Source organism: Sebastes umbrosus, chromosome 7 (assembly GCF_015220745.1).
Source record: "Sebastes umbrosus isolate fSebUmb1 chromosome 7, fSebUmb1.pri, whole genome shotgun sequence".
NCBI lineage: Eukaryota > Metazoa > Chordata > Actinopteri > Perciformes > Sebastidae > Sebastes > Sebastes umbrosus.
In genome coordinates, this window is record NC_051275.1 from 8153782 (window position 1) to 8180608 (window position 26827).

Here is a 26827-nt window from a genome sequence, read left to right on the forward strand (position 1 = left end):
CATTGATTCATGGAGAGACCTGCGTCTGGTCAGTTAACATTACTGCCAAGCAGCTGAAATATAGAGTGTTATTGTGGTTTTAGCTGACATGTGTCACCTCACTGTTTTGAGCGATGCTCGTTCATGTCTATGTAGAGCAAGCACAAGTGCAAGCAACAGTGCGCTGACTGTCGATGACTTAACAGCCACAGGTGTCGCTGTTTCTGATTCTTACATAGAGTCCCTTTAAAAGGGAGATTTGTCAATTATTTAATACTCTTTTCAACATCCATCCATTATCTGTAACCTTTTATCCTTTTTAAGGTTGCAGGGGAGCTGGAGTTGATTCCAGCTGACATTGGGTGAAGGCGGGTGCACCCTTGACAGGTCGCCAGACTATCACGGGGCTGACGCGTAGAAACAAACAAATTCACGCTCACATTCACACCTACGAGCAATTTAGAGTCAACAATGAACCTAACCTGCATGTCTTTGGACTGTGGGAGGAAGCCGCGCTAACACAGGGAGAACATGCATACTCCACACTGAAGGGCCCCAAGCCGGCTTTTAAACCTGCAACCCTCTTGCTCTGAGGCGACAGTGCTAACCACTGCACCCACCACGTGCAGCCCTACTACGGCTGTGGCTTAGAGGGTAGAGCAGGTCGTCGTCCACCAATGCTGATCCCTAGAGCCTCGCCTTCATCTTTGCGCTGTGCTGACAGCAGGCTATAGCGAAGAGTGGCCATTGATGAGACCGATTACCTTTCCCTCCAACGGGATGCCAGGCTTGTACGAGGCAGGTACGTCCTCAAAGGTGACAGTTCTGATGTTACTGCTGAAGCCGGTCTGCCCACTGCCTTTAAGAATGACCCCTAGATGATAGCAAACATGCAGATCACAGCTCATCAGGAACTTGTGCCGATGACTCAATGAACAGTATCCGGTCAACCTTCCTGTGCATTCAGTCAACCTACCTGTGCCGAACTCCTCCATTTCAGCGTTCACCTCAAAACTGTCTTCGTAATGGTTCTTGGTGAGGGAAAAATCGGTCATGTTCATAGTTTGTGTGGCACAACCGCTTTTATCCGTCTAGAAGATAATAACAAGAGTCAATTTCAAACGAAGAAAATAAATAGAACTCGTGAAAGAAAACTGTGATTACAGCAAGGATTTGATTTGATGTCTGGAGTACTCACCGTCAGTTCATACGTTTTGCACAGGTTCTTTTGTTGGACACTTGAATACCAATGATACCGGCGGGCGGCATTTCTACAACACACTGCCTTGACTGAACCAACAACAGGTTTCCCATAGGTGTATCTGCAGCAAAAAGCACAGGGATACAGAGATGCTTTTTAGAAATTGATCCTGATTTTTGATTTTAGCGTTTCAGGTTAATATCAGCCTATAGACAGCAAGTGCAGTATTCACTGAGAAAGCAACAGCACAATATCCATCATGTCAGATGTGGATGACACTGCCTGGCTAATACTTAAAGTCAAACTGAAATTCAAATGTATCTTTGCTAAGAAATCAGTATATACTGTATATATCCTTGGGGTTTGTTTTGACTTTTGTTCTTGTTTTTTTTACTGACCACAAAAAAGAAATAGAAATTGTATGTATTGCAGCGTTATAGCGCCTCCTACATTAATGCTCTCCAGGGGGCATGAAAGTCTATAGTAGTAATTTGATTGGTGCAACGGAGGTAGTCAATGGAGAGATAGAAATATATTTTTTTAACCCGTTTGAATTGCGCCGTGAATCACACACATGATGTTTGTCAATTTAAAAGATAATTTTGCAAGTCAAGGAAGTCGCAGTTTGTTGTAAAACTGTTGAAGTATCAGACTAGACTGTGAAAATACGTAATTAGAAAGACGACACACCAAAAGTCGTGTAAGTGACGTCTCTCTCTCTCTGAAGCTACGATGCCTGTGTGTTTCCTACTGGGTTGTACTCACAGCAGCAACGGGTCTGACTCGTTCTTTTGCTTCCCGGCTAATAAAGACCAGTAGTTAAACATCATATATGTGTGATTTATGCCGCAATTCAAACGGGATCAAAAAAATATGTCTCTCGCCGTTGACAACCGTTCATATTTTTTCCCAAATAACGTCTCAAGGGGTCCACAGGAAGGGGCGGGACTTCGCCTCTAAATTGCCATCTTCAACATCTGTCCGTCCTGTTTAAGCAGGACACTCACTTTCCACAGATCTTTAGTGTCGCCTCTTGGTCCAGGATGGTAATCACACTGGGTAGGTGAACCTTTACTTCATACTTTGGCAAAACTAAAGCAAAGGAAACAGAATCAAAAATCGTACCGCTAAAAAATGTACATGCAGATCAAACGCATCATTATTTTGTTAAATGGGACTCATTCTTCTATTAAAATTAGCAGGTAACTGCAGCAGACCGTATTCCTTGATGTCAAAGCTGTGGGTTATTTCCTCTCCTTTGTCCGTCGAAGCGGTGATCACGTAGCTTCCTTGCGCTGCCTCAGGAATCATGGGGTGAGAAAGATCAAGGATGCCGCTAACGATGGATTTATCCAACCACTGGGCTATGCGATTTGAATTGGGATCCTACATAAAGACAGAGGCACATTCCTTAAAAATTATTCAGATGGCATACGTTTTTATAGAGTTATAAGTTTGGATAGAAACAACATAATCCTTATGTTGATTGGATGGTATTGATATCACACCGTCTTTTTCTGGTACTACCATCAGGGGTCGCCAAAGTCAAACGTTCTAAAACCCCGCACATAGGAGCTGTTAGTCTCCAAATAACACCAGAAAAATAACATAAAAAAACCCCACATATTGCATTTGTGTGCTGTATGCGCATATAATTATATAATTAGCACACAATGTGCATGTGACCTTTGCTGCAGTCACAGATTGGCATTTATGAGATAATGAACCCAGATTTTCTGTGTGCTATTAATCTTTAAAAATCACAGCAAAACAAAAAATACTTTTCCCAGGTTATCATGTGTGTATGTAATCTTGTCTGAATTGTTCCTGCTATCTCTTGTTGTAAACCAAATTGATGTCAAAATCATGCATATCACGAGTATTTTCAAAATCCCCCTCTTAAAGCCATTTCACACCAAGCACGGATTTTCATCAGAAAAATTTGCACGGATATTTATAAAAAAATATTTTGTGGGTTGTTGTGAATGTCAATTTTAACGGATCTCCACCTGCAGAAATTGGTTTGACCAATGAAATCTTTTGTTCCAACTTGTTCGTCATCATTCTGCTTAATAATTGTGCGTCTGTTTGTTGCACGGAGAGTGTATTTTTGGAACGATGACCGTTTGTTTTTTCAGGGTAATGCAATGGGACATTTTTCGTACTATAACGATGGGCCGTCCCTTTCTCAACACCCAATAATATGCGACAAACACTGCTACCTCGACAACAAAATAATGGACAATTTATGGCTCGACATCGCACAGCACTTGAAAACGTTATATGTTGGTCACGGAATGGGGCTAGCCAAAACAGCTAACGTTAGCATCACGTTTGGGGTCCGATTAATTTACGTGTTGAGTAGTTAACGTTAGCCACTTAGACATTCTCTGTCTGGATATCTTTTTGTTGTGGGAAGTGGACACAGCACTATTTAGGACAGGGGTCAGCAACCTTTACTATCAAATGAGCTACTTTAGGCAAAAAATTCAAATCTGGAGCCGCAAAACATTTGAGCATTGTGATGAAGGTGACACAGCCTATAGTCTAAGTATATAGTATATAAGTCTAATGCAGTGAGGGTCTATGTGCAAATGTACGACGGAGTATTACGGCCACATTGAGGGGAAAAAAATCAGAGATTTTGAGAATAAAGTCGTAATTTACGAGAATAAAGTCATAACTTTACGAGAAAAAAGTCGTAATATAACGAGAATAAAGTCATAAATTTACAAGAAAAAAAATTAAATAACACATAAAATTACTACTTTATAATATTATGACTTTATTATTATAATATTACGACTTTTTTACTCGTAAACCTATGACTTTATTCACGTAATATTATGACTTTATTCTTGAAACCTCAGATTTATTTTTTTTCCTCGATGTGGCCATAATACTCCGTCGTACCATAGACCTACAACAATGATAAATAATAATGTAAACAAAAAAACAGTTATTCTTTACCACTAATTTTTAAAAAACTCCACAGGGAGCCACTGGAGAGGGGGCTGAAGAGCCGTATGTGGCTCCGGAGCCGCAGGTTGCAGACCCCTTATTTAGGAGGAATCTCAGTTGGGCCTCGTTGACGCAAATGGAACACGGCAATGTGGATAATTCCAACCGGACCCGGTGTGCATAGTTGTCAATGCGGAAAATTTTAATGTGGACTCCGCACCGCATTTTCGCATCTCACTGGTGAGAAACAGCTTTTATCTTCCTGTAAAACTGTTAAATGTTTTTCATGACTCATCTTTAAAAATAATAGGGGGTGTACACATACATTTATCCAATGAAACGTTAATTTGGATGACTAGCTAGTTAATCCCTGTCAGCTGTGCATCACACATTCTTCAGAGATCCATGATGACTAACCCGGGCACAGTTTTGAGCGATCCAATCAAATCCCTGAACGATTTGATCGCACCCTGATCGAAAATGATACACGCCCACATATACCGTTTCACTCAGAAATACATTACAGAAGCTAAAGATGCTCCAACAGTCGACTGATTTTAAACAACTAGTCAACAGATGGCAGGAGAGGTGCCAAAAGTCTCTTATACAATAACTTTTATTCAATCTTACCTGGATCGCCACCACTTTGTACTGAAAAAGAAAAAAAAAACATTGTTAAAGTTGATAAGCTGCACATAGAGTCTGCACAATATGCTATTATATTTACATGTGTAAAGCTAGTTCACAGAAAAATCATTATTTTCTCTATTTTTCCGTAGCAAAATGCACATGCGTTTTTTTTTGTTTTTTTTAAATAAACAGAAGAAGAACTGGTTAGTTGGCAATATTCACCACGGCTGAGCAGACAAAGAAAAGCACAACTTACAGAAACTCAAACCTCAATAGGAAATCCAAGGAAAAAAAAAAACACAAACTCATACTTTGTGTGACTTTTATTTCAAGTCAAGATCCCAATGTTTGGGGGGGAAATGTGTATAACATAATGTACAAGACATATAAAATATTTCTATATAATATATCTGAGTGGGCAGTCATAAAAATATTTTAGAATATTTCATATCTTTGATGAATTGCTGGAAGCAGCAGCTACATCGTGTTGGATACGGTCATACAGTGTGGGTAAAAAATATGAGGATTTTATAAATTACTGCTCACTTTCTGAACTCAGCCCTTTCCATTTGAACTCATGTTCCTACATGTTAACCTGTATGATAGTATGGATGCCCTTCCTAACGCCGAATTCACACCAGGCAGAGGCGAAGTGTGGCTCGCAGCAGTAATTGCATTTTTCACATTTTCCAGTCATGTGATGATAAATAATGGGAAAAGTGAAGAAATATTTGAGGTGAAACAGAATATCATAGCAACATTAAGGAGTCATGTGTTAGACTGACCTACCCACCATATACTTCGAAGTCTGCTACTGTATTACTCAACATGAAACCTTCAAGGATGTACACAACCGTCTACCATATAACATCTGAGTTCACACTAATTTGCATATTTACTAGGGCTGTCAATCGATTAAAATAGTTAATCGTGATTACTCGCAAAATAATCGCAAATTTTTTTATCTGTTCAAAATGTACCTTAAAGGGGAGTGGGCAAATATGCTTGCTTTATGCATATGTATGTAAATATTTATTATTGGAAATCAATTAACAACACAAAACAATGACAAATATTGTCCAGAAACCCTCACAGGTACTGATTTAGCATAAAAAACATGCTCAAACATGGCAAACTACAGCCCAACAGGCAACAACAGCTGTCAGTGTGTCAGTGTGCTGACTTGACTATGACTTGCCCCAAACTGCATGTGATTATCATAAAGTGAGCATGTCTGTATTTGAGGTGAATCAACTCCCCAGTACGAACACTCTAATAGCCCTTATTTAAAAAATTACGTTTTTAGAGTAGTAAAATGCACTAATAAATGAATCCAGAGTTATTTCCCTTTCTCCGTTCATGTGAGTGAGACCAGACCGTGATGTTGGGACCCCGTGACCGAGTCATGTGACCGGTCATGACAGTTTTTCCTCGCCAAAATTTAAAGTAAGTTTGGAGCGTTATTTAGCCTCCTTCACAACAACCTAGTATGACGTGGTTGGTACCAATTATTCCTTAGGTTTTCTTGTTCCATAGGATACCAGTATCGTTATTAACGCAATAGCTTTGACAGCCCTAATATTTATATATTTTGGACGAAAAGTATTGAAATTGTGGATAACCTTTAAGAATACATCTGTGTATTTACGGTGAATTCGCACCAGGCAGCGGCGGGATGTGGCTTGCCGCAATAATTGCATTGTTTTGCAGCCGGGGGTGTGTTCATGTGTTTTAAGAAGAGAAGAAAATTATTTTTAACATAGGTCGACATGTCACAGGAGACCCAGGATCTGTTAACTGATTGGCTGTAGATACTCTCTTCCCTTACACGATACGCACTTCGCATTTTCCCAACTTTTTATTTGGCCACACTTCGTCCTAGAATCAAATTAATTTAAAATTAAAAGCCCTATAATGTTTTTTTTCTGTGGACAGAATTCCTTCATTTGATTAACACAAGGCTTTTATTCTGAAATATTTGCAGAACAGTGTTACGCGCTGCTGACATGCCCCGTCTGGCCCGGGCGTAACACATGACTTCTTTATGTTGCCTTTGATTTTTTCTGTTTAACCTCAAATATTACTTCACTTTCCCATTTGTTTATCATCACATGACTGAAAAACAGAAAGTTAAAATGAACAGACATCATAAGGACTCACAAGACAACAAAAATATGTAGTAGTGCAAAGTGACGTGAAGGTGCACAGTTTTGCTCATCCCATTTGGACTTTTGGACATTCAGACAGTTTGTTCTGCCTGTTGCTATTTACGGCTCCACTGATTAGAGCACATCAACCTCGAGTAGGAAAAAATGTGTTCAAATGGAAACGGGTGAGGTCAGAAAGGGATCGATTTCTGACGGAATGCCCCGGCTTTATTGTTTCCTATGAGACCATTTGAAACGTACTGCTTTCTAGCAACCTACCCTCATCATATCATATGTTTCAATTAATTTCACGTTCGCTACACGCAGTTGTGTTTTCAGCCTCTCGACACAAACGGAAAAGGCCTTCAGCCCGTATTGATTCAGATGTTTGGGTCAAATGCAGTGTGTGCCAAATGAACTCTGACAGCATGTTTATCACACTACTCCACACAGCGCTGCACGCCCACGCTGTCTTCAAAATCAACAAACAGCCCTCCTTTCACCTCCCACTCTCCTGAACCAAAATAGACCTCGCTCTTCAGATTCACTGACTGCTTGGTAGAAATCACACCAGATTGCAAAGTTAACTGGTTGGAATTATTACACACATCATACAATATCACATCATTTCATCAGGGAAAAATATAGATAAATATTAAACTCACCACTCGAGCTACGGGGATGAAATTGGCATCCAAAGAGACGATTCGGAACTGGACTTTAAAGAAAAGAAGAAATAAAAAAAGAAATTACCATCAATTTATTCTCTAAATACAACACACAAACAGCAATACATAATCAGTAAGGTAATCAGAAAATAAACTGAATCAAATCAGACTGTACAGCAGGTGGGATGAGGAGGGACATTGAGGAGGGGATTATTTACATGGCACAAAACAAAAAGACGGCACTATTTTTACAGATCATACTGTCTCTAGTCAAAGTTAGATTTAGATCAAGCAATCAAGCAGTCCGCTTACAGTGTTCATTTTGGGTGACAACATATGGAAAAACATTAAAACTATTGTATGTTACACTAACAGTTGAATTTTTGTTTTGTTTTTTACTTTACTCCTTTGATACTTTGCCTTGCGGACCATCTGCTTCCCGGCTGGATATGGATTTACTTCAACTGAATATGTTTACAATTGTTCGTTGTTGGGCTGACGGTGGCCGGATGGAAAATTTTAACATTCTGCCCAACCCTAGTGGAATACCCCATGAAGAAATACAAGTCCTAAATATACCACCGGCATCATATTGAGACGACTCGTCTCATCTTTTTATAGCACATGTACCAAGGTTATATTAAATGTCCCATATCATGCTCATTTTCAGGTTCATACTTGTATTTGGTGTTTCTAATAGAAAATGTTTACATTCTGTAATGTTCAAAAGACACTTTATTTTCCTCGTGCTGTCTGCTTGAATATGCCTGTATTTACCCTCTGTCTGAAACGCTCCGTTTTAGTGCATTACAACGGAATTGCGTTGCTAGGCAACAGTTTGGGTCCATGTTTACTTCCTGTCAGCTGATGTTATTCACATCCACTGCAACAGGAAATAAACTGGGACACATTTAGAATGTTTACGTTTTAAACCGCGTAATGGTCTATATATTGTATATTTGTGACATCACAAATGGACAGAAATCCTAACGGCTTGTTTCAAATGCACAATTTCTGAATCCAGGCTGTGTGTATTTCTCCATATATTGAGCGTTTTGATAGTTTAACAGTATTTATAAAGCACTTAAACCTGTTTTATAATGTAAAAGACATGAAAATCTCACTTTTTTACAATATGGGACTGCTAACTTGAAAATAACATATTGATGAGTCCAAAAATTACATTAAAAGGAATACTTCACCCACAAAAAGATCATTGGTATATCAGTTACTCACCGTGTGTTACCTTGAATTGTTGAAGAACAGGTTTTATTTTTCTCGCATGCCTCCACGGCGAACGGAGAATCCAAAAATTAAGTAAAGTCTTGATGAATTGAAGTAAATGGGGGCCGCGTTTAACAACAGCAAAACTATATCAAAATATCCGTTTAGTTTTTGATATAGTTTTGCTGTTGTTAAAACTGGCCTCAATTTATTTCAATCCGTCATGGATTTACTCCGTTTTAGGCCGTTTTTGGATTCCCCGTTCGCCGTGGAGTCTTGCGAGAAAAAATGTTTCTTCAAGAATTCAAGGAAACACGGGGTGAGTAATTGATATTAATGGTAATTTTGTGGGTGAAGTATTGATTTAAAATTAAGAAGAAAACAAAATACACAGGGTTAAAATTACATTTTTAAAAAGTGCTTTAACTGTGATTTGATGGATTTTTTGCACACAACCTCTACCAAGAACTCTTGAGGAACCACCATTCTTCTGTGTGCTGAATATAGACATAATTCCTAAAGTTGTCAAGTCGTGGCTCAGCATTATGCAGATATTGTAATTTAGTCCAAAATTGTGCAAGTGCAGCTGAATTGAGGAGCGGTGCAGAGGGGGATGATGTGGGCTGTATGAAGAGTACGACTGCAGCAGAGCAAGTCTACCACAGCAGGAAGCTCGAACACTTTAAATATCCTCCCAGTGGACGTGGTCGTAGTTAATACTAACCAGTCTGTCCAGGTTTGTAGATCGGTTTATCAGTCTGGACGATATGGATGAAACCAGGGGGCACGATGAGGACTTTGGTCTTCTTGTTCATCGAGGTGCTCTCACCCTGAATAGTGACATTAATGGTTGCCACAGTTCTGGAGCGCACTGTAGGGACCTGCAATAGCAGAAAACACACATCTGTCAGAGAGGACCGGGGGATATTTGAATCTTCAGGAGGAGAGGAAGGAAGGAAGGGGGGGACTTTTAAATTTAGCTTTGTGCAGAACCACAACTTGTGCCCAGTTGGCAAGCACTTTTCTATATTGTACATTTTTGTCTTTTGCAATGTAACATCTGTCAACTATAACGGTAAACAACAACAGCTTGGAAGCGAATCCATCAGAGTTCTGCTGAAATTGAGCAACAGACCTCTTCCACTACACGAGGTTAATTATGAAATGTCGTCATACTTGTGTAGCATATGTTTTCACTTGCCAATGGAGCTGCTATTATGTAACAGGGACTGGAACCACTTCCAAAATTTGTGAAGGACGTTTTTTTGTGTGTGTTGTGAGACTGAGGAGGGTAGGGGGTGTATTCCAGAGGAATGCAGGTACATAGCTAGGCTTTGGCAGAAAGCAGCCTTTGTTTAGCTGCAGATAGACAAATGCCAGACTGGGCCTGACCCTGCAGCAGGGCCAAACACTGGGGAACCAAGTGAAACTAAGTGCTATTGTCACAGAGCTGATTGGGGTCGGCGGGTCGTTTCCATCAATATGGAGCAAGGCCCGTAAGTTGCATAACAGCGGGCAGCAGTGTGACAGAAACCAGAGCGGTAATTCACAGAGAACCTATTGGCGTTGGCAGCCTCAGTCATGGCGCCGGCTGGATGGTTAGGTAAATAATGATTCCAGTATTTGTGCCATTAGTTTAATGGAGGGCTAGAGGACGAGGAGAGGAAAGTACACTGTGCCCGGAAACCTCGTGAATGCATTCAAAGTTACTGAGTCACTGAAAATGCAGAAGCAAATGCCCAAAGACAAAATATATTTTATTGGCACTAATTGCCAAACTGTGTGTACATATGTTTGGTCACACCTGGAATGTAACGCAGCGGTAAAAGTCCTGGTTTACAGCCTCTTCCAGGATGGACGTTCTGCCTGAGCCCATTTCGAGGGCAACAGTCAGCGAGACGTTTCCCGCGGGGCTGTGGATCTGGGCACACAGGGTCTCCTGTTTCCCTCCTCTCATCTGGGAGCTCACAGTCACTGCAAAAATACTGCAGGTAGAGAGAGGACATTAGTTGGAAAAGGATGCGATGTGCAACAGGTCTGAACAAAACATTAAAAGAACATGCATGCAACAGAAGAAAAAAGCAGCCCAATGGAACATTTTTGATACGCAGAGATGTTTATTTTTCTCTTTCAGCATTACAATAGTCAGTCACTCTTATGCATGTTGTAATTGTTTCTATATCAATTATAGGCTGAGCAGGGGAAATTAATTAGCTGTTATTGGCGTCACCTGTTAAATTTAATTAATTCATGAGGTTGGAGACCTGTTTAAGAATTTTGACATTGAAGCAGCTGTAATCAATACTCTGGTCTGTCTAAGTTAGCGCAAATTTGCATTTAACTCTACAAATTTCTTTAACGCATTAACGCAACTTTTGTCGCGGGCTCAGTTTTTAAGCTAGAGAGAAGATCATGGTATCATATGCATCCATTGGAACCAACCATGTCATACTAGCTTGTCGCAAAGGAGGTTAAATAACGCTCCAAAGTTACGCTAAATTTTGGCTAGGAAAAACTGGCATGGCCATTTTGAAAGATGTCCCTTTTGTGTTGTTTGATTGATTTCCAATAATAAATATATACACACATTTGTATAAAGCAACATATTCATCCACTCCCATGTTGATAAGAGTATTAAATACTAGACAAATCTCCTGTTAGGTACATTTTGAATAGAAAAAACAAACAAATGTGTGATTAATTTGTGATTAATTGCGATTAACTATGGACAATCATGCAATTAAATATTTTAATCGTTTGACAGCCCTAATATTTTTATAATAATGGGTCATATGGCTACACACATGTGTAATTTGAAAGGTGTCAGAGTGGTAGACAGACACAGTTTGAATCTAGCTGGTGGAACATTTAGCAGCTAAAGAACCAGATATTTGTCTCAGGAGTTGGTGGAGACCAAAACAGAGTTAAAGAGAGTGTGACTACTGGACTTACATTCATCGAGCAACCAGAAATAACTCCAAATAAATGCTAATGTTGCTCCCTGTGTATTGGATATACAGTATAAACAGAAAAATGTATGCTCACATGTTTAATTCTATGTTTACAGTATATGCCATATACATTACATACTGGAATTTTAATTCCTCTTTAAATTTTGACCAATTTGTTGCTGCATTAGATGAGAATAGATTAGATTGTAACCAAGTTGCTGGTGTACAATTTATTATTTTAATAATAAATAACAATTCAGTAAATTTATATATCAGTATTTATTTGTTACATTTTGTTTTACAAAGTTAGGAAAGCAATGTTTAAGTCAAGCCTGATGTTGCCTTGCACATAAAAGAATGATCCCAGTCACTTCCACACAGTGAGGCATACAGCTTAATGAAACACCGGTGTCGGATTGGAACTCGGTATCCGACGATACCCAAAGCCCAGGTATCGATATCAGGAATGAATAAGTCGGATCAGTGCATCCCTAGTATTTATACACCTTCCCATGAGACCGGGCTGGGATATCATATAAAGAACCTTTACTGATGATTTCTGAATAAAGGACTTTTACTTGTAATGGAGTATTTTTACATTGTGGTATTGGTACTTTTACTTAAGTAAAAGATCTGAGTATTTCTTCTACCACTAGGGATTGTTTTCCTCCGGTCTGTGAAATGTTGCAGATGCCGTTAAGAGCACCGGAGGACACCGGAGGACACAGAGGTTCATGATTCTTTTCAGGTTACCTGTTTCATGTCCTACTGTCCCAATATAGCATCCGTTTTATAAAAATAACTTTTAAAAAAAAATCATATTTACTCCAATCTCGCCTACTTCAGCTTTAACATCCCTATCTACCTTTGAAAAAGACGTGCAAATCAGTATTTGAAAAGTGGTGTTATTTAACCTACATGGACAGACACCGTAAACAACCACTGAACTGCTGAATATGCTGTGTTGGAGGCTGGTTGGCTTACAGGGCCTGCTGCTGCCGCCAGTGAGAAATAAAGGACACATTTAATTGAGTTTTGGGTGGTGGGGGAGGTGGTACTGAGAATATTGATGCCCGTTTAGCCAGAGCGGAAGTTGCATGATGATGAAAAGTTATTTGGCTCTGATACAAAACTATGAGAGGCATTCAAGCCAAGATGGCCACAGTGTGGATAACACACACAGAGCTGCAAAAAACAAAGGTCAGAACAGAATCAATACAATCAATACAGGAATTGTGAAACTATGAACCAAGATCTTGTTTTTTTGGTTGTTTTTTAAAAAAAAAGCATGACATGGAGTTGGCCTTATAGTCTAAAAACAGCATTATGAAGACATATGACAGATTATTCTCCCTTTAAACTGATGATTGGTCACCACTTTTAAATGATTTAGTAGTTTAACCAAATAAGATGTTCTCAATAATTTCAGCAGATATGAGCAGCTCAATAATCAAATGGTGGTAGCAGATGGAAGGATTGTGCACGCACGCCCACACACTTATTCAAACACACACACACACACTTGTGGATCTGCCTCTCTACAGGTTGCATAACAGTGTCCTGAGGCCAACCATTGGACTTTCAGCCTCACCAGTGGGGGGGCAGTGCTGGATTTTGGTCCTTAGTGATAACAAACATACAACACGACATCAAATTAGGCTTTTTGCAATAACTTAATCACGTGCAGCTGCCTCTCCAGCAAACATTGGCGCGTGCATTTGGCGTCTAACTAGCGTGACGCACAAAACAAACTTTTTACGCACAAAAAAAAAAACGACGTGCGACCACGAAGTTTGTTGAAGAAAAACGCGTTTGTTTTACTTACTTGTCACTGAGTTTGACCGATGTCACGGTTAGCAGGAGCGCTGATGCGATGACGACACCAAACATTTGGAGGACAGGTGCCATCATGTCTGCAGAGCGCGAGAGAGTCGGTGCGCAACAGCGAGCAGCAGCAGCGGGACTCGAACTCGCGCGGACCAGAGGGCGTGCTTCCAGCCTGTTCCCCCAACTGCGGGCCGGAGGAGTCAGAGAGAGAGGCGGCGGAGGACAGGGGGATGTGCAGGACAAGTTGCTCATAGGGAGGGCGGTGGTTTGCTGTTTATAACATCCCCAAAACCTCCACCACCACCACCTCCTCCTCCCTCTGGAGTCACTCCCCTCCAAATCCGTTGGACCTTCGCAGCCTCCTCCCTATTCCCCAAAGAGTTTTACTTCCCAAAAGTTGAATCACTGTTTGGCTGGCTGCTGCCAACACTGCACTCCTCCAGTTTCTGAGGAATTTGAGAAAAGTCCACAACCCAGTGAGTGAGTAAGGGGGTGAAAAAGAGTGGGTGGTTGGTTGGGAAAGTGCAAGAGCCTATACAGACATGATGACCATGCAGTTTCAACAATGTTGAGCAACACACAGACTGTTTATTGAGTATTGATGAGAGATATACCACTTCTTCTAAGATAGAAGATGTCTGTTGTGGGGCCCTGAGTGGCTCCACAGAGCCCCCCCCCCCCCCCCCCTGCATTCCTCCACTATGCAAAATCTATATTGACTTTCATAATCATACATGTCACAGTCCAGACTTTGTCCATGCACAATGCAAACACCTCTAGTACTAAATCAGCTAAAAAAAAAGCAATCTGGGGCTTAGTTTGACCAAATATGGGTATGTAGGCCCACTTAAAGGGACTGTTTGTAAGAATCAGAAATGCTTGTTAACAGCGACACCTGTGGCCGTTAAGTCAACGAAAGTCAGCATCGGGCTTGCGCTTGTTCTCACTCTAAATAGACATGAACGAGCATCGCTCAAAACAGTGAGGCGACACACGTCAGCTAAAACCACAATATCACTCTATATTTCACCTGCTTGGCAGTAATGTTAGCTGACCAGACGAAGGTCTCTCCATGAATCACTGCTGATCCTAGTGTTGGCTTTTCCTGCTTCAGCCTCCCGACCGCGGTCGGAGGGTGACACCGGCACCCGGTCGGAGACGATAACGTTTCTCGCTGCGGAGCCCCGTCACTTCACAAGACACGGGAAACCTCTGTTGGTCTGGAGGAGCTGCAGCAGTTATTTCTGCACAAACGTCCACTGTACATTCACTAGATATTCTCAGAGCTAAACTAACTCTTCTGCAGTGTGTAGTGAGCGCGCATGCATGTGAGGTGGAGCGAGCTGAGTGAAGGCAGGCAGGCAGAGGAGCAGAGTACAGCAGAGACTCCGGTCCTGGAGACCAAAGCTATGGTCTCCCCCGTGTCCTCCGACCACGGCAAACACTGTTTTGCAAGACGGGCTTCACTAGATATAACTTTGGTGCTTCCGTGTAGTTTGTGTTGGAGTCTTGTCTGAACAGCGTAGCCACACACGAGTGCACATGGGACACCGACCCAGATTGATTTATACGTGTAAGAAGTTACAAACAGTCGCTTTAAAGCTGCAGTGGGTAGTAATGGAGCAAATATGATTTAAAAAAAAATATTTTTATAAAACGGTCACTATATCCTGACAATAGTGCATGAGACAGGTAATCTGAAAAAAAATATATCATGTGACTCTGTGTCCTCCATCTGCCGTCCAGCTGCCGCCTATAAGAGCCGGCTATCAATAAATTGCAAACTCCGATCAAACCAAGGATGTATAAAGAGAACTGGATAAACTTTTTTTAAATTTGCTCCATTTCTACCCACTGCAGCTATAAACACACAGCGAGCTGAGTAATCTGACAATTGTGTGTCAAGGACAACTCAGATGAGGCCCATCACCCTCTGAGAAACAGGAGAGGGTAAACATGAGGGGAATTTCTTGCAAGGATATTAAAAATCTTCTCTCTGACTGACCTGCCACACTCCCTCTGTTCATTCCCCAGCGACGGCAAGAGTAAGCATACAGATCAGTAGAGATATTCATTTCCACAACAAGGACATGGCGTGGTCTGACTTCTTCAGAAACCTGCAACAGATAGGGGCAAGTGCTGAAAGTGTATTGTGTTGAGTTTTTCCATTCATTTCAGGGTTTGCCTCTATCCTGGAGGTGACACGGTGACAGTCTCTCCTCCAGCTCCTCTTTTATCTTCTTTTATCTTTTGTCTCCTCCTGCTTTTGATCTTTCCTCTTGAAAAAATCAATCAAAGATATGACTGAATGGAACAGGAATTATAACAATGTACAGTAGCTATTGCAGTCTTTGGTTCTACTGACTGCGTGCAGCACTATTCTTCTACTGGAATCAGATTTACCCACAGCGCTGCACTTGTTTGTCTGAGAGGTTCTGTCTCAGTAATGGCAGAGGTTAAGAAACATTCTTCAGGGCAAATAAAGTGCATGAAATTTTAATCTGGGGTCTGGGTGCAAGGTAGTACTCAAGAGTCAAGATTACCACTTTATATGTCCACTGGGGAGATTATCCGGGACATAATGGAGCATAACGAAGAAGACGAGTGCTTAGGCCTCTGTAGCAGCAATTCAGAGTAATCAAGTCGGCCATTAACAGCAGTTTATGAGCTAATCGTATGACTTCAATGGTGGCTTTAGGGCAGTCCAAATACCATTGGCAATAGCTTCTATACGTTCATGGGTAATTGTTCAAATACGCCTGTTTTAACATCTATTCTGTCATTTTCTTTCTTTCTTTCCTTCCTATCTTCTCCCTGTTCCCCCTCAAAGATCTGAAAGCACAACAATCCACAAAACTGGAGATTCAAGGTCTCTTTACACACTGAGACTAAAGTCTAATCTTCTGTGTTTACTTTGTCCACTTGAGTACATTACATTACTCCTACGTGTTTACTCTTAGTTTGAAATTGCAGCATTTTTCTTGTAATTGAGTATTTTCCCACTTGGTCCACCAGTTTTCAGTTCTTCAACTTTTCACCACTGATCCCACAGAGTTTCAGATCTCAGGTTGTTGCTCACATTTATCAAGTAGCCTACAGGTGTGGGTTCAGGTTAAACCTGCAGTAGGCAAACATTCCATAATTACCTCTCAGCATATTGTAATTCAAGTGTTCTGAGAGAAAACTAGACTTCTGCACTTCCTCATGGCTCTGTTTTCAGGCTTTAGAAAATCTAGCTCATGATGGGAGACTTTGGCCAATCACAGGTCATTTCAGAGAGAGAGCATTCCTATGGAGCGTTGCTTTTGGCTGTGCTCCGGCTGGTGGGCGGTGCTTGGTATTTCTTCAACTGGTCTCAACATGGCTGCCGGGTCACAAACTTTCAGCTAAACAGTACACTACAAGATGTTTCTGAAAACATTTGAGGAAAGAAATAGGCATTACAGTAACAGAATATTGATTCATATTTGATACATAGGGAGCTACTGGAAACCATCAAAGTGTTTGAAACTTACTCGGACAATAAAGCTACTCATTTAGATTCAGATCTGAATGCATCAAGGTTGCATGGCCAGATTAACATGTTATGTCAGGGGGGTCAATAGGTGCCTCAACTGACTGGGGCCCCTATTGGCCCCCTCTAGAGCCTGTGCACTGTATAGCCTGGGTTTCCACCAACAGTTCCCAGGACTTTTACTCCCTGGAACTACTTTCGTAGGAACTAAAAGGTTCCTTCCACCGCGGTCTAAAGACCTGCGAATATGAAGCAAATTAATCCGCTGACGTATGAAAAAGCAACATGACGTGGGACGAGGGGCTGCTGATGGTCACAGCAGTAAATACACTCTGCAGCCTGCAGTTCAGTGTGTCCGCCTCTTTCATCTAAAAAAAAAAAAAAACATTGAAAAAAATAAAGGTTAGGTTTAGTCTCACAGCGACGATATTTACTGCTGCATATATTTACTGATGCACGTTGGATGTAATGAATGAAATGCAGAGTAGGACAATTAAACTAAAAGGGTCTACCTCCACAGTAAATCATCTGTTGAGTCTTTGATGGTTATTTATTTGTGCTTTAGAATGTAACCGCCGCGAAACAGTGAGGAAATAACTTTTCTTTCTCTCGTTCACAGCACCGCCACGCTGTCTCTCTTTCTCTTTTTTATCTCTTTTTTATCTCCTTCTATTTTCTTTAAGAGTCGGGAGGCCAACAGCAGAGCCTAACTTTACTTTCGTAAAGTAAAATTAGGCTTCCTAAAATGGTTCTAAATCAAAACTAGAGTACTTCCTTGTTTTATGAAAGAAGCGGAACACGAGTTAAAGCAGCAGTGCTGTGTGTGTGTGTGTTTGTTTCACCAATCAGCGATAGTCATCCTGCAAACTCCACCCCGAAAGTTCTGGTGCTTTCAGAAAGTACTACCCCCCCGCGCAGGGCCTTTCTGGGGGGTATAAAGGCCCCACAAAATGTCCCTAGAACTTAATTTAGACCCTGGTCCCTGCGATCCAAACGCAATGAGTTCCTCAAAAGATTATTAGTTCCGGGGGAAAGTTCCTGCGGTGGAAACGGGGCTTACAGTATGTACCCTCATGTGGCAGCTTTATTATATGCCCAGACCAACCAGTCCATGGATGTTTTAAGAGAACTGCATACTGCGTTTGAGGCGTGTGTGTGTGTGTGTGCGTGTGTGTGTTCACAGCAGCAGGCAGGAGAGGGCAGCAGACATTCGGGCTGAGAGCCGACTGTTTGTTTCATGTCTCTCATCTCCAATCCAGGGAGGGGCTTATTAAATCCGGCTCCCCATCTCTGGCTGATGAATTCTTTATTAATACAATATGTTCACCCCTGTGCTCCTACAAAGATAGCACATAAAAGTTCAATTAACTGGGGCTTGATGATCTCAATGAGATGATCTTTTACAGCTAAAAGCTCCCTCTACACGGTCCACTGGAGCCTTTCCAGAGCGATAGTACACACGGAAAAACAGTGAAGGAACATCCACCAGCGAATAACAAAGGGAAGTCAGGCGCTGCATGGGGATTTAGATGTTCAAAGGAGCAGCTTACGCCTCTGGGCCATGCAGGGCCCTCTTGAGTCGGAGAATGAAATCTGTTGTTTAACAAGCCTTTATTGGAATCCACACTTCTACCAAAATGTTGAAGATCAGGGACAAACAGAAGCGCACGGCGGCGCTACATGAGCCGGCGATGAGCACAATCCCAGAGAATTTTTGTCAGTGAGGACATATCAGACTGTATGATTCCCATATTGGTATAACAAAATCCACGGGGTTGTGTGTGTTTGCGCAAGTGTGTGTACAGAGCTTGAGCAGGGATATGTTGAGCTTCAGGTGGTGGATATAGCAGAGAGCTGGCTTTCTTTGGTTCCCTCAGTTCTTTTTGGCTGTGCAGTTTCTAGAGGTTTATTAAGCACCGCATTGGTTTGTTTCAAGAGTCCCATGGGTGCTGCAGAGACCCGGACACAGCCTTTTAGCTTTAGAATGCTTTGTGTGACTTATGTTCCCCCTGTGATACTCTTACATTTTTTTATCTCCATTTCGTTACATCCAACATAATCCAGGTAGTTTTTGAAGACTTATTTGTTTTAATTTTAAATTGTAGCCAATTTTCTGATAAATTAATTGTTTGTGACCACTTTACTCACTGCAGAATCATTTTCATCTTACTGTGTCAACTAAGTTTTTTTTAACTAAGTACTGTATCATTTCTTACCATAATTAATTCCTAACAAGAGTCAACAGTCACGCTACTCTGTGAGGCTGCACAGGGGGGCTTTGAAGTAAATGCTAACATCGTCGTTTTGAAGCCTCGAGACTGGCATTTTGGATATCGCCATCTTGTTTTTTTGCAACCAGAAGTGATACGAGAAGGTGAAGCTAAGTACAACCAAACGCTGAGCAAGATATTTTTAGGGGCTGATCACACAGAGATGCGTCACTATAGGCCCGACCGCTTCAAACCTTTTTAACTAAGTACTGTATCATTTCTTACCAGGCTGCACAGACGGGCTTTGATTACATGCTCAAAGTGACAATGCTAACATGTTGATGTTTATAGCAGCTAATATTAACCGCAACGTAGTCATCCTGACATCAACCATTGGTTTGTGGACTGCTGGTTTGTGGACTGCTGGTTTGTGGACTGCTGGTTTATGGACTGCTGTTTTGAAGCCTCGAGACTGGCATTTTGGCTGTGGCCATCTTGTTTTTTGCAACCAGAAGTGATACGAGAGGGTGGAGCTAAGTACAACCGAACGCTGAACAAGACATTTTTAGGGGCTGATCACACACAAAGGTCAGCTTCAAACTTTTTTAACTAGGTACTGTATCGTTTCTTACCTTAATTAATTCCTAACAAGAGTCAACAGCCATGCTAGCGGCTCTGTGAGGCTGCACAGACGGGCTTTGAGGTATTGCTAACATCAGCATGCTAACATGCTCAAAGTGACAATACTAGCATGCTGATGTTTAGCAGCTGATATTTACCATGCTCACCAAGCAACGGTGCTTTAAGCTAAATGCTAGCGTCAGCATGCTAACATGTTCACAATGAAAATGCTAACATGCAGATGCTAAGTAGGTATGATGTTTACCATGTTCACCATTTCATAATCAGCACTAAACACAAAGTAGCCTACAGCCAAGGCTGATGGGAATGTTATTAGTTTTGCAGGTATTTGGTCATGAAACCAAAGTATTGGACAAATGAATACTTTGACCTGATGATGGTGCTGGATGAAAGGTTAGGGGATCCCTTAAGTTATTACAATCCGTGCTGTTGGGGACATAAATGTCTGAAGCAAATGTGACCATCCAGAAGTTGTAAAGATATTTCACCACAAATGTCAGGTCAATCACTTTGGTCATCAAAGAGATGAGTCATCCTCTGGGTAACATGAATGTCTTCTGTAAAACTTCATGGCAATCTATCCAATAGTTGAGACATTTTTGTCTGAAATTGACCGACCAACAGACAGACAGACCGACATTGCCATCCCTAAAGCCACACTGCTTGTTTGGCTAAAAAACCTTATTTTTTTAAAACTACTTTGAAAAAATCTGCAATGTAATGAATAGAAATCAACTTGTGTCATTCCTAGAAATGAGTGTATCATGAAATAAGAATGAGTAAGACCTGTCTTACTCATGATGAACAGATGAACAAGATGAACACGTTTTTTTTTTTCATCATTCACCTTCAGCTATATTAGAAACCAGTTGAAATAATCTTACAGCTCCAGCTGAGTTTGTGTTTTAAGAAAATAATGCTTATACATTACATTTCCCAGAATGCCTTTTGACAGCTTGCAAAAAAGGTGTGTAAAATGCAGAGTTAGAGGTTGATGTAAGCAATAACAAAATATTGACATTCAATGCAGAAGTATTACAATGTTTTTCATAAAGAAAAAACACTGTAACAATTCATGTTGCAATTGTTGTTTATTGTTGCAACTGCTTGTTCCCGATTGGTCGGTTTGTCTGGGATGATGACATCAGCATCCATGGTGAAAGCCCAGTGGAGCTGCTGATGTATAGAAACACCACAACACAACTACTCGCATCTGCTCATTTTTTACCCCCAGCAGGCAACTGTCATATCTCGTTGTTCAATATGAAGCTATCATCAATCAGCAGCTACTTAGCTTAGCTTACCATAAATACAGGAAATAGGGGGGAACAGCTAACCTGGTTCTGTTCAAGATGATACAAAATCTGCCTACCAACACCTTTAAAGCTCACTAAGTAACCTATTTTATCTTCTTTGTTTAATACGTACAAAAACTGAAGAGTATAACAAGTTGTAGTTTTACAGGGGGGGTCATTTCTTACCTTTTCTACAGTAGATCATGACCGATAGCAGTGGCTTCATGAGTCCTCTCTTTTTTAACTTTTGGAATGAGCCAGGCTGTTTCCAGTCTTTATGCTAACTTTTGACTTTTAATTTTCTCTACGAACATGATCAGATGCAAAACAATCTTCATTGCACCGCTGTTTAAAAACTTTCTATAGGCCTACCTTATGGTTGCAGCATAGACTGTATATAAGAAGTGGACATAGTCACTGTGACGTCAACCATTAGTTTATGGAATGCCGTTTTGAAGCCTCAAGACCGGCATTTTGGCCGTTCTTGTTTTTTTACAACTAGAGAAAGGGTACCTACTCTGTAGCTCTCCTAACTAGCTAGCTAGCTAGCCACATCTACTGGCATCAAAATAAGAGGAAGAAAACAGTAAAGTAGTAAAGCCTGCCTCTTGCTTGGTTCGATTGGCTGCCTGGGACAAGTGTGACATTGACGAGCGGTGCGACTCCGTGCCTCGTGCCGAAAAGTTGAGAATGCTTTGACTTATATGCGCGTCTAAAAAAAACGTGACTGGTGGTGCAAGAAAAGACTGGACGCCAGCAGCACCGTACCATAGGAAAACAATGGTTTTGTGAGCGACACGTTTCGAGCAAATTTGGCACGAACGTCCACTTGGACTCAAGGATGAACTGATTAGATTTTGGTTGTCAAAGGTCAAGGTTACTGTGACCTTACGTCCGTCCCATTTGCATGAAAGCGTTATCTCAAGAGCGAATGTCTTCAAATTTAGCAGTTTTAATGAAAATATACTAACCTTTTCACTTATTTGTTGGTTTACATCCCTCACCTTAATCCAATTCAATACCAAATCACAACATGGCTTTTTCTTTGGTGTGTTCCTCAAGGTCTTGGTGTCTTAATGTGGTATTTTGGAGGGATTATTGATCATTTTTATCAATTCTCAAGTGGTAAAACATGGTTAAATTTAGCTCCAAATCTGTGTAACAGATGGTAAATTGCTGCAACAATTTATGAGCCATAATAGAGCATGGGAATGGCCATCATAAATTTCTATCATAATGTTCTAAACCCTTATACACAATCACAATTTATTGTAGTTAATTCATTAATTAATTCATGTTTATTTTTGATTTATGACTAGAACAATTTGACACACAGCGTTGAGCTGCATCTCAAATTAATCTCCAGGCTCCCAGCTTTCAGATGATGTACACCACTTCTATGTGACATCTACTGCTGACCTGCTATCTCCCCCCCTAAATACTCCCCTGTACTCCCCTAAAAATATATAAAAACAGGCTTATTGTGGCTCTCAGAGGGGCATGAATAAAGTATTCTGATTTGACTTGAATTGAAACGCACGCTCCATCTGAGCCCGTTGGTGGAATGAGTCTCCTTCTGGTTCACCTCAGATTCACTTACGCACCACCAACAAACGTCCATCTGTGCTTCCGTCTCACCTGCGTTCAGCTGAAAAACAACCCAACCCCCTCCAGCTTCCCGTTACTCCCTCCTGCTCACGTCTCGTGGCTGTGGCTCCTCAGCTACCACAGGGCTCCTGGTGGAGGTGCTGAGGGAGCAGGGAGAACATTGTTTAAACTACAGTAAAACACAGCTCCCTTCAGCTCCCAGATCAAAGGCAGAGGATTACCAACAGCCTGCTGTAATGAGACCACAATGACTTGAAATCGCTGGGACGGGCTTGGTACACTCTCCCCCAACCACAACATCGTTACGAGAGACTGCGGTGGAACACCCTGAGAAAGACAACAGTAATCTAGTAATGTGGGTTTCTCTGGATGTAAACTCATCTGCTCTGCTGTGTGATCCTGCTAGAAAACTCAAGTACACTTTTAGAATGTGAGCTTTAATAAATATAATGATAGAATCAGTATTCCTGCAATGAAAGAAATAATGTAATTTAACAGTTTTCCCCCTCAGTCCATTGACACTGGTGGACGGCCTGTCTCAGTCAATAAACCTCCTCACCTGTCCACATACGTGTGTCTAACTTAATACACAACATAAGACTCTGTGTGTGTGTGTGTGTGTGTGTGTGTGTTTATGTTCCTATCATCCATTCAAGTTTGTGTCAGCAGGTTTTGACCGTTTTATTTTGAAGGTCAGTTCAGATTTTTTTTCCTTCTTTTTAACAGTGTGTTTTTGGCATTTTGCTTTTATTTTGATAGTGGCAGTAGAGAGAGAGAGAGAAAGAGAGAGAGAGAGAGAGAAGGGTACGACATGCAACAGTACTGATAATTATTAAATTTGATGCTTTAAAAAGCTTTCCCTCCACTCTCAGTAAAGTGCTCATTTCTATGGAATTTAATTAAAATTTTCCCTTAAAATGTGTTCTGTTCAACAGTGTACGAGGAACTCCTGCTCCCCCCCATTAAATACAATTTTTATCCTCATCCGAATTCATCCAAATTGTGACTATAAATATAAATAAAATTGATTTGACTTGCTTGTAACCCCCTAATACAAAGCAGTGTCTACATGCAACCGCTCGTCACAGAGTGCACATCTTTGAGTTGTGAGCAGCTGAATAGAAAATATTTTTTCCACCCTATTAGACTGTTTTATTTTGGCACTTCTTTGAGGCCTGAAGAGATAAAACGATGCAATCCTTCACAAGACAAAGCAAAGATTCTGGAAAAGAAGTAAAACATTTATGTATATATACATATACAGTATATGTACATGCAGCCGCATTTATTTGTCTTATTTCCTCCCCTCAGTATTCATCTCACGACCCCTTGTGGGAGGGACCTTTAGGTTGGGGACCAGTAAACTGACAGTGAATTAACAGTATAGTATATGTTGAATAATATTGCTGCTGTGGTCAGGGCTCCTTCTCTCCACTCACGTTGCCTGAATATTTTAATTTATTTGTTGGCGTTGAATAAAGTGTGTTTCACTTTCAGTTGCTCTAAATCTCAGCGTGAAGCTGTTATTAATAACATTATTTTACTGCAGTTACAAAAAAAAGAGAGAAATAAACACATTAGTTTGCTTTTTGAATAAATGTCACATTTTGATCATTTATTTAAAAAAACAATGACCTTCAATGATCTGTGAAATAAGTCCAACTCATCTTTATTCATGTTGCTTTTTGTAATTTGTATTTAGCAAACACAACGTAAAGGCCTAATGTTAAAGTTTTACACTCATGACCCCTTGTGTGGGTCCAGACCCTTAGGTTGGGGACCAATATTAACAGTATAGTATACAGTATGTTGAATAATATTGCTGCTGTGGTCAGGCTGTGTGTCCTTTCTCTCGTCGTTTTGTTTGAATATTTAAATTTATTGCCGTTGAGTGAAGAGTGTTTCACTTTCAGTTGCTCTAAATCTCAATGTGAAACTGTTTAAGAATAACACTATTTTACTGCAGATGTCACATTTTGATCAGCTATTTAATGTGTTAAAGGTAGCACATTTGTTTCCAGTCTTTAAATCTTCAAAATCTGTGAAATAAGTCAAAACAATAAAACAGATCTCATAATGAGACCCACTATAGTAATCATCACTTCATCATCCTAAAGAGATTCATGGCCAAATTAATGGGTTAATTAACTCATCTTTATTCATGATCCTTATTTTAATTACATCAGACCCTTTGTAAACAAATATGTGAATTTACAGTGTATTTAACGTTGTGTTTTGTCTGAGAACAAAGCAGTTAACAGTGACTGATAAACTCACAATGATCAGGGATGAAAGCAGATGCGTGTGTGTCGTGGGGATCGGATTCAATTGTCTACATTTGATATTCTTCCTTGCTCCCTGTGCGCCGGCATTATCATCACCATCTCAGGGTCTAACATGTTCATTTAGCTTCATGTTTAAAGCAAATTAATTCATTTGCATTTGTGCCGTGTGTGTGTGTGTGTTTGGGCTGTTGTGTGTGTGAGTGTGAACCAGCCGCTCTGCAGTATTGTTGTATGAATGCTGTAATTATGGCTGGTTTTTGACGTTCCCCTCGGTGCCCGGCTCCCTTTTCGCGGAGATGAGAGGAGAAAGTGACACGCTCCCTCTCATGTTCTCCTCAGGGAACACTTATCAAAACAATACGCCAGCCATCATTCAAACACAGCCACACTGCATACTTTGCCACTTTGAAGTCTCCCCCATCCTCTTGTTTTTTTAATCCCCCCCTCGCCTTTTTCTCTCAATGTAATCCCACTGTAACTGCAGGGATTCTTCACAATTCACACCATTTTGCTCATACAAATACACCACTTCATCAACAAATAACAATATGTTGAGACCAACTATTGAATGGGAGGCTAAATCTAAACGGGTTCAAGTGCTGGCACTGCCATGCGTCTCTGCGTCTGCGTTGCCAATCCCTGTAAAAAGTTAATGTAAGCGGGATTCACAGGGAGCTGCCGGTGATGAAATTATGGTGTAACTGATACCAACGTGCCATAGTAGAGGAGTGCATGGCCGCCTTCGTCTTTGAAGGAGGCTCTTCCCATCCCACGATGCACTGCTGGAGAGGGCTCCTGTATGGTTGTACAGTACAAACGGACAGATGGAGGGCAATACTGCACAAAAAGCAGGCAATCGTTTTTGCCGCAATACAGAAAAAGCCTGCAAGTTAAGGAATTCATCCACTATTGCACACAACACTGAAATCTGTGGACTCTACTGTAAATATACAGTATACAGTACGGGAGGTTCACATCAAATAGAATATGTTATTTTTATGCCAAGGTCACTGAGATATTACTAACTATTCAGATGCTAATATTTATATTTTATTTCATCAAATGTTTTTAACATGTAGGCAATTATAATTGAAATATGAACGAGTTAATAATTTTAAATGAGTGTTTTTTATTTCCCCGTGTACTCTTAAATCTTAAATTTGCTGTTAGGAAGACATTGGAATGTGTGAATAAAATGTGCTATTGATATAACTGATCCTAATAATTTGATGATTTGTTAGAGGTTATAAAAGAGATGAAGTGTAACATTCTTGCACGGGCATTGCACGTAGCACCACAACTTTTTCCTGATCCCCGCGACCTAGGATGATTACAAATTCATGCGCGACTAAAGAGGTGCATCATGCATAATAAAAAACTGCACCGTCTGCAAAAATAGCAAGGCGAACACTGTAAACAATGGGGGCATAAAGAGCTCTGAGGGGGAGGCCGTAAAAAAAAACCCACGGCTACAGGGATGCCAAAAAACATGTTTTTCGAGAGAGGGGTGAGCCAGTGTTGCCTATTACTATAGCAACAAGAAGACCTGGCTGCTTCAATCAGCTTTTGGTTCGTCGGGGAGGCAGAGGATAGGCAGAGGAGCCCCAGCCAGGGAGCCATGCAGAGTCGTACTGGTTTTACTAATGAGGGCCAGCCTGTCCGACTGCCACACATCCTGCAGCACC

General features: G+C 40.9%; 1 protein-coding gene across 1 annotated transcript in view; it reads right to left on the bottom strand.

Annotated features, from left to right (window-relative positions):
* The window catches only part of LOC119491138 (alpha-2-macroglobulin), a 41759-nt gene extending 27874 nt beyond the window's left edge, over nt 1–13885 (bottom strand). Inside the window, 10 exon segments of the mRNA XM_037774836.1 lie at nt 744–853; nt 956–1070; nt 1178–1301; nt 2188–2272; nt 2398–2566; nt 4772–4792; nt 7584–7636; nt 9535–9691; nt 10615–10795; nt 13587–13885. Of these exon segments, the coding sequence (XP_037630764.1) occupies nt 744–853; nt 956–1070; nt 1178–1301; nt 2188–2272; nt 2398–2566; nt 4772–4792; nt 7584–7636; nt 9535–9691; nt 10615–10795; nt 13587–13840 (1269 nt within the window). The 5' untranslated portion in view covers nt 13841–13885.
* Nucleotides 13886–26827: the final 12942 nt, after the last annotated feature.